Source organism: Mytilus edulis, chromosome 7 (assembly GCF_963676685.1).
Source record: "Mytilus edulis chromosome 7, xbMytEdul2.2, whole genome shotgun sequence".
Taxonomy (NCBI): Eukaryota; Metazoa; Mollusca; class Bivalvia; order Mytilida; family Mytilidae; genus Mytilus; species Mytilus edulis.
Window position 1 is genome coordinate 60,183,234 of NC_092350.1, and position 8,539 is coordinate 60,191,772.

Sequence of the window (8,539 nt, forward strand, 5' to 3'; positions counted from 1 at the left end):
ATATTTGCCAGGCTAAATTTTTTTACTTGTCTTAGAACTGATATGAACCTTTAAAAAAATCCTAAAAGTTGAAAAAAAAAAATATGATCTTGAGAGAAAACACCTACTGAGTACATGTACTACATGCAAGTTATCTAATACATCTGTTGCACGAACCTCTCTGGCAACCTGCCAAAAGGTAAAAAAATGTCAAAATGCATTTTTTCTTTTTTTTTTATAATGTTCTATGCAAAATATAACAAGATAATGCTATATCTAAGAGATATATCAATTATCCAGACCTTTAAAAAGTACCTAAATATGGTGGGTTTTTTTTTTGCATTTTTTTTTAATAATTCCCAAATATGCAAATAAGGCTGTTAAATGGAAAATAGTGTGAATTAACAAAAAAAAAATTTTTTATCTTAACTCCTAAATACCCAAAGATTTTGGAAATATATATAATGTTGCCAAGTTGTAACTACCAATTTGGACGAAATTTGAGATTTTGCATGGTTTTATGGCAGACTGGCTCTTAATACTTGTTATGTACAAGTGTCTTGTCCGTAGACACTTCCTCATCTGCTGGTAATACTGAAATGCAGAAGATAAAGTCAGAGAGAGAGAAATACTTTTTTTCATTTGATTTAGTTAATCTGTTAAGGTATGCAGCAACTGAAATAAAATATTGAAGTAAAATAAAGTATGCTTTTTATGACTGATAATTTGCCACTTTTTAAAATCCATTCCTGTAAAGTAATTTAAAAAAAATAAGATCACTTAAACTACCAGCTATTAATTAATAATAAGACATTTCTAAGTTTAAACACCACATAGGACTAATTTAGACCCATAAAGCCAACCAATATTGATATAAAGCCATGTCTACGGACAAGACATTCTGACATATTTTTCAAATTCTTCCTCTATTAATAGATGGTAGAAAAAATGTTAGTAGTGTTTTCATATCTACAAAAGAACAGGAACTTATAGCAATGCAACATTAATGTTATATCACTTCCAGTTTACTAGGGAATGCATGTCTACGGACAAGACATTTGTTCACTTTATTTGTATATACAACTTTGATGGCATATATCTCCAGCTAGGGTACTGCAATATTGATATATGAGATAGTTTTTGATAATTTATGTACTAGAAGAGAAAACAAGACACATAATAGCATAAATTTGATTTATTTTTCTCTTTTATCACTACACTGAGCAAGCTAAAAACAAAAGTACACTGAAGATTTTTTGTTGCAACAACCAGTACAAGAAATATGAATAAATTGTTTATAACTTGCACTGAACCAATAATGTAGTTCAAATTAAGTTCACTTATTAACTATCAAAACAGCGTAATTTCAAATCAAACAACATAACGTGAAATTTTGTCCATTATCAGTGTGTATTTTAGTGGTTTTTTTTTCAAAACGGTAACACCTATACATGATATTTGATATTCATTGTGAAGCCCTACATTCTCTCCTTCAGTTCAAAGATGTATTACTTATGTTAAGTTTATCTTTTTGTCTTTACAAGCCTATAACATAGACCCACTATGAAATGTACATCTGATTGTGGCTAGGCCGTCGTGCGAAAATTGAGTAGTAATACCGCTGTGTGATGAGTTTTATAAACATGCTTGTAAAAGTTGATTTGTATGTTCTATCATACTTTTATATACCAAAACTTCTTAACTATTGGTTGTTCCACTTTTTTTATGTGAAAATTTACTATTGGTGATATATATAAGAAATGTAATATACTTTGACAGACGGTAAGAATGAAAAAAATGTTACATACATTTGAAAATCGTCCAATTCACTCAATTTATATGTTCAAATGATATTAAAGTCTGATGTCAAATAAAAGCTGATACATCACTCTTTCATCTGATACCAATTCTTTGATGATATCTTTATGCGGGATTTTTTTATAAGTGTTTCCGTGTTTGAAAATGAAAAGGAAAAAAATCCGAAAATCTCACTTTAACGCGATTAAAACAAAAATTGCACCGTGGGAAAACTCTACGACAGGGCTAAAATGAAAGTATAATGTTTACTCTATCTTCATGCGAATTTTCAGCCGTGAGGTATTTCGGTCCATTAAACTCTTTAAATAAGCGACTTTCCCCGATTTGTCACTCCACCATTTGACAAACTATGCACTCGCTAAAAATGCGTCTACAGTTTGTCGTTCATCGTTTATTAGTACAAAATTAAAAAAAAAGATGTGGTGTGATTGCCAATGAGGCAACTCTCCTCAAGAGACCAAAATAACACAGAAATTAACAACTATAGGTCACCGTATAGCCTTTAACAATGACCAAAGCCCATACTGCATAGTCGGCTATAAAAGGCCCCGAAATGACAATGCAAAACAATTCAAACGAGGAAACTAACGGCCTAATCTAAGTACAAAAAATTAACGAAAAACAAATATGCAACAAACAAACAAACAAACAAAAGACAACCGCTGAATTACAGACTCCTGACTTGGGACAGGCACATACATTCAAAATGTGGCGGGGCCAAACATGCCAGAGGGATCCCAACCATCCACTAACCTGGCATAACAGAACAACATAAGTACAACATAAGAAACGCTACATTTGTTTCTAACTTCAGTCTGATTAAACCATGTATTTGTTTCAACTTTTGTAATAAGTCTGTTTACCAACAACATGTGCATGCATTATTGAAAGTTCAAACAGGGTTAGTAACCACTAATTAAACGCTAATATTTGTTTCTACTTTTGTAGCGTTTAGCAAACAATAGCAAAGTACACCATACAACATTTACCAAATTTTGGTTAGAAAAAAATGCACCCTACGGCTGTTATTTTCTCAGCTGAGTTCACTGATTTTACCCTATTGATTGTTCTCATTGTTGAAGGTCATATGGTTGCCTATACTTGCTTACATCCACTTCATTTGAACGATTCGAGATAGTTGGCTCATTGGCAATCATACCATATCTCCTTATTCTTTCATATTCAATTTAATTTGAATGCACAAACTTTATTTTGAACAAATACTACAATATGCATTGGATAAATAGTTAACTAAAATATAAATTAAAAAAAATAATTTCAAAACCAGTAATTTTAAACATTTTACAGACTGACACAAAGTGAGAGCAGTTTATGCTCGAATCTTTTCAAACAATATTAAACAAGTGAGCCTTGTTGATGTAGTTCGCAACAAGCAACTGATTCTTTGTTTGACTTATATAAAGTGATGTAGGACAACAAAGACCGTCACTTGCTGTCAATATTTCTCTATGTCGTTGTCCATCAGGGGAGATAACTACCAGATTGTTCGAGTTGAATCCCACCACGTAAACATTACCATCACTATCTACATCTATACCATAAGGACTCTTAAGAACGCTTTCATTTAGGAATTTCCATTGTGTGTCACCTTGTAGATTGTAACATGTAACAGCGTGTGATGATCGATTTGTATGATATATATTGTCCCTAAATGTTGCAACGTAACACTGACTGGGCATTGGTTCCCGAACTACATCACTAATAGACTCGTCGGACAACTTGACCATGCGTATCCCTTTGTCTTCAGCGGAATAAATCAATCGATTATCTTTTAGTGCTATACCATAAATGTACGAATCTAGTGAAATTGTTTTCTTGATTTGTTTCCTCTCCAAGTCGATAATAGTAATACACTTCTTCTCTGACCAACCAGAGGTAACAGCCAATGTATTGTCCTCACTGTTGTACACTACATCAAACGGGTTACACGGCATCTTCATCACAAAGTCTTTGGAGCCTTTATTATTAAATACTTTTATTCTCTGTTCATTGTAGTAAGTGAATGCCAATTTACAATCCGGTAGCATGCAACATCCATAAATGTATTTTTCTTGAGTGTTGATTGTCTTGTGTTCCGTTAGTTTAATATTTTCAATGGATCTTGATTGGGCGGTTGGTACCATCATTTGGGCTTGTTTTTCTTTTTTCTTGATCAGAAGGATATCGCACGATTTAGATTCCATATGCACTTCTCCAAAGCTTATGATATTGGACATGATATTCTGGATAGAAGTGTTGATCTTATATGAAAGAAATGTCATCTTCAAATGCTCGCCTTCTACAAGCGACTGCAGGAATTTTTCTTTGCTATAAACGTCTTTCTCTATTTGCCTCATTGAAAGAAGCATCTGAAGGTCCGTTGCATGTGTTTTTATATTCCCAATTTTTGTCTGGCATTCTGCTATTTCTTTTTGGTTTTTATCTAATGATGACAATAACTGACATATTTTCGAGTTTTCTTTTTCTTCCAGCCCATAGAGTTGTTTCATCAAATCTTCTTGCAGTTTGTCGAGATGGCTATTGATCTTCATTCTGGTCTTCTTTATTTCTTTTTCGATTTCTTTCCTCTTTTCTTTCAAAGTCGACTGATTGTTCTGTTGATGATGGCGAATTTTCTGTAGATTTTCTGTAACTTCAACTAATGTTTCCTCTATCTCACTAAGTGCATTGGAAGTTTTTGCATTTTGAATGACGTCATCTAAATTGACGATATCTTGGCATAATTTGTGGCTTTCTACAACACACTTGCTGCAGCAGGGACATTCATGTTTTTGGCAATATATCTGAAACTTTTCGTCGTGTATGCTACAGTACTGAGTAATTTTTAATACATCAATTGGTAATTTCTGGTATTCATTAATAGGTATCACGTTATGATTTCTCGATGCTTTTGACAAGCTATGATGTTCCTGGCATTCTGTACATAGTCCCTCGTCACATTCTGTACACCAGACTATGGATGGTTTTGTGTTGTGACGGAGGTCACAAACACCACAGCTTGGAGAGGATGTCGCCATTAGACACAAGCTACAAAATGATATTCAATGATTAATAATAATTCATAACATTAGCTCTTTAAAAGCAGCAGCACCCCTACCACATTCCAGCAGCGCCTACATACGGAGTATATATCTCCCAGTTGATACGATATTTCCTTGATAGAGGATTGCTACTCACAAGGAAACTATTAAACAAAGAGTTCCAAGTTGTGAAGTTGAAAGCATCCCTTCGTAAATTTTACGGACGCCATCACGAGTGGTTGACCGTTATGGAATAACCGTTTCACAGATGATATCGGATATGTTCTTATGTCGTAATTACAATACCCTTCCCTTTTCACAAATGTGACCTACCAAGTTAGACTATTTACCGGATTTTGGAATACCATAAGCAACACGACGAGTGCCACATATAAAGCAGGATCTGCTTACACTTCCGGAGCACCTGAGATCACCCCGTTTTTGGTGGGGTTCGTGTTGCTTAGTCTTTAATTTTCTATGTTGTGTCTTTTGTACTATTATTTGTCTGTTTGTCTTTTTATTTTTAGCCATGGCGTTGTCAGTTTATTTTCTATCTATGAGTTTGACTCCCTCTGGTATCTTTCGTCCCTCTTTTACCAATCAAAACCTTCAAACTTCATTATCAAAAGTGTATAATCCAAAATAGAAATTAATCTGACTTATTTCATAATGCTTCAGAGCAAATGAAATGTGATTTAAGTTATAATTAATATTCCCAAGGGGCATAACTAGTTAAAATGATCCACCAGTACTTATTTTCAAAAGTGTCAAAGATATTTCTGAAACCTATGATTGAAGTTTTATAAGTAATATAGCAAGGATTGAACACATGAGAGCTCTAACGATGCAATTGTCCAATATAATAAATTATGTTTCCAAGGAGCATAAATCTTTTGAAAATAATTGATCGGCACTGATTTTATAACTTTTGTAAGGAGCATAACTCTTTTTAAAAAAAAATGATCGGCATTAATTTTCGAACTTGTTAAAGTCATATTGCTGATACAATAAAATGGAAAATTGTCGAAACTAATTTGACTTTTATGTATACTAGCATAAAATCGAGAACGGAAATGGGGAATGTATCAAAGAGACAACAACCCGACTCCATAGAAAAAACAACGGCAGAAAGTCACCAACAGTTCTTCAATGTAGCGAGAAATTCCCGCACCCGGAGGCGTTCTTCAGCTGGCCCCTAAACAAATATATACTAGTCCAGTGATAGTGACAAACCTATATGATAATAATCTGGCAAGAAATGTACACGTGAGAACGCTAAAAAGACCTGACGGACGGGCGCCCGCTGTTTCTATGTCAGGCGCAACGCCTTGTGCGAGAGACAACCATATCTTTCATTAGAACTAAAACATAACCTAAATGGTCATACCGAATCCCAATACAAAAGTTGAAATAATAAACTTTTATAAAGTTCACGTATTTAGGTATCCTTATATTAAGAAGTACATTTGACATAACTAAACATGTTAAATAAGAATTAATCTGGAAAATATCGAACAACATCTAAAAACATACCTTTTAACTTGATATATATAAATTTCCGTTTGATTTACCAGGAAGGTTATGAATAACATGAATAAAATTCTGATAGTAATTGTTTGAACATGAGAACGCTGACAATGCAGTTTTCCATATACTCATTATTTCAAAGGGGTCTAACTCTTTTAAAAATAATCGATCGGCACTGAATTTTGAATTCGTCAGAGACATTACTGATACATGTGATATAGAACCTATGATATGATAAGTTTCCTAAATATATCGGAAGCAAAAATTTAACACATATGAGAGCGCTAACGTAATTAATGTTTCTAAGGGGCTCCGCTTTTCGTGCTTTTCAAAGGAGCATAACTCTTTTAAAAAGGATTGGTCTTCTTTGATTTTCATATGATTTGTTTAAAACATTGCTAATATAAACATATGATGTAAGTATTATAAAGATCTGACAAGTATTGTACACGCCTGAGGTACACGCGAGCGGACGGCCAGACGGCCAGACGGCCAGACGGACGAACGGACACCAGGGGCGGATCCAGCCATTTTAAAAAAGGGGGGTCCCAACCCAGAGTAAAGGGGGGTGGGGAGTTCCAACTATATGCTCCTATTCAAATGCATTGATCGTCCAAAAAAGGGGGGTTCCAACCCCCGGAACCCACCCTGGATCCGCCAATGGACACCCGGTGTTGCCATGTACCCCGAAACGCCTTGTGCGAGGGACAACAATATATTACTTGAGAACAAAAACATATATATATGAGATAAAAGGTCATAAATTAATATATGATTGTATTATGCACAATCTCAAAACGAAAGTTGAAATAATAAACTTTTATAAAGTTCACGTATTTAGGTATCCTTATATTAAGAAGTACATTTGACATAACTAAACATGTTAAATAAGAATTAATCTGGAAAATATCGAACAACATCTAAAAACATACCTTTTAACTTGATATATATAAATTTCCGTTTGATTTACCAGGAAGGTTATGAATAACATGAATAAAATTCTGATAGTAATTGTTCACATGAGAACGCTGACAATGCAGTTTTCCATATACTCATTATTTCAAAGGGGTCTAACTCTTTTAAAAATAATCGATCGGCACTGAATTTTGAATTCGTCAGAGACATTACTGATACATGTGATATAGAACCTATGATATGATAAGTTTCCTAAATATATCGGAAGCAAAAATTTAACACATATGAGAGCGCTAACGTAATTAATGTTTCTAAGGGGCTCCGCTTTTCGTGCTTTTCAAAGGAGCATAACTCTTTTAAAAAGGATTGGTCTTCTTTGATTTTCATATGATTTGTTTAAAACATTGCTAATATAAATATATGATGTAAGTATTATAAAGATCTGACAAGTATTGTACACGCCTGAGGTACACGCGAGCGGACGGCCAGACGGCCAGACGGACGAACGGACACCAGGGGCGGATCCAGCCATTTTAAAAAAGGGGGGGTCCCAACCCAGAGTAAAGGGGGGTGGGGAGTTCCAACTATATGCTCCCATTCAAATGCATTGATCGTCCAAAAAAGGGGGGTTACAACCCCCGGAACCCACCCTGGATCCGCCAATGGACACCCGGTGCTGCCATGTACCCCGAAACGCCTTGTGCGAGGGACAACAATATATTACTTTAGAACAAAAACATATATATATAAGATAAAAGGTCATAAATTAATATATGATTGTATTATGCACAATCTCAAAACGAAAGTTGAAATAATAAAGTTGTATAAATTTTACGCATTTAGGCCATCCTTAATTATATTACGAAGTATATTAAACATAACTAAACATGTTAAAGAAGACTTTATCTTGTAATTATCAAACAACATCTAAAATAATACCTTTTAGCTTGATATATTCATTCCTGTTTGGTTTACCAGGAAGGTAGTAAATCACATGACTGTTTGATAAACTGATTAATCGCGGGAATATTCAAATACAATATGTACACGCTTACAAGTATGATAACAAAGTATTCAAAAATCAACTTACTAATAGGGACATTTTTAAATTTATTTCGAGGTTGGTTTTTTTTTTAAAATATTCTCATTATTTCAGGACAATTTAAGGACAACTGCCAGTGAAATCCTGAAGTTCTAAAGCGTAAGATTGAGAATGGAAATGAGGAATTTGGCAAAGAGACAACAACCTGACAAAAGAA

The 8,539-nt window shown here is 34.1% G+C and overlaps 1 protein-coding gene across 1 annotated transcript; it reads right to left on the reverse strand.

Annotated features, from left to right (window-relative positions):
- Positions 1 to 3,077: 3,077 nt before the first annotated feature.
- On the reverse strand, positions 3,078 to 8,292 carry LOC139481898 (putative autophagy-related protein 11). The gene is made up of 2 exons (XM_071265417.1): positions 8,220 to 8,292; positions 3,078 to 4,845 (listed from the first exon to the last, which is right to left on the reverse strand). The coding sequence occupies exon 2, from the start codon at positions 4,833 to 4,835 to the stop codon at positions 3,144 to 3,146; it is 1,692 nt and encodes a 563-aa protein (XP_071121518.1). The 5' UTR covers positions 4,836 to 4,845; positions 8,220 to 8,292; the 3' UTR covers positions 3,078 to 3,143.
- Positions 8,293 to 8,539: the final 247 nt, after the last annotated feature.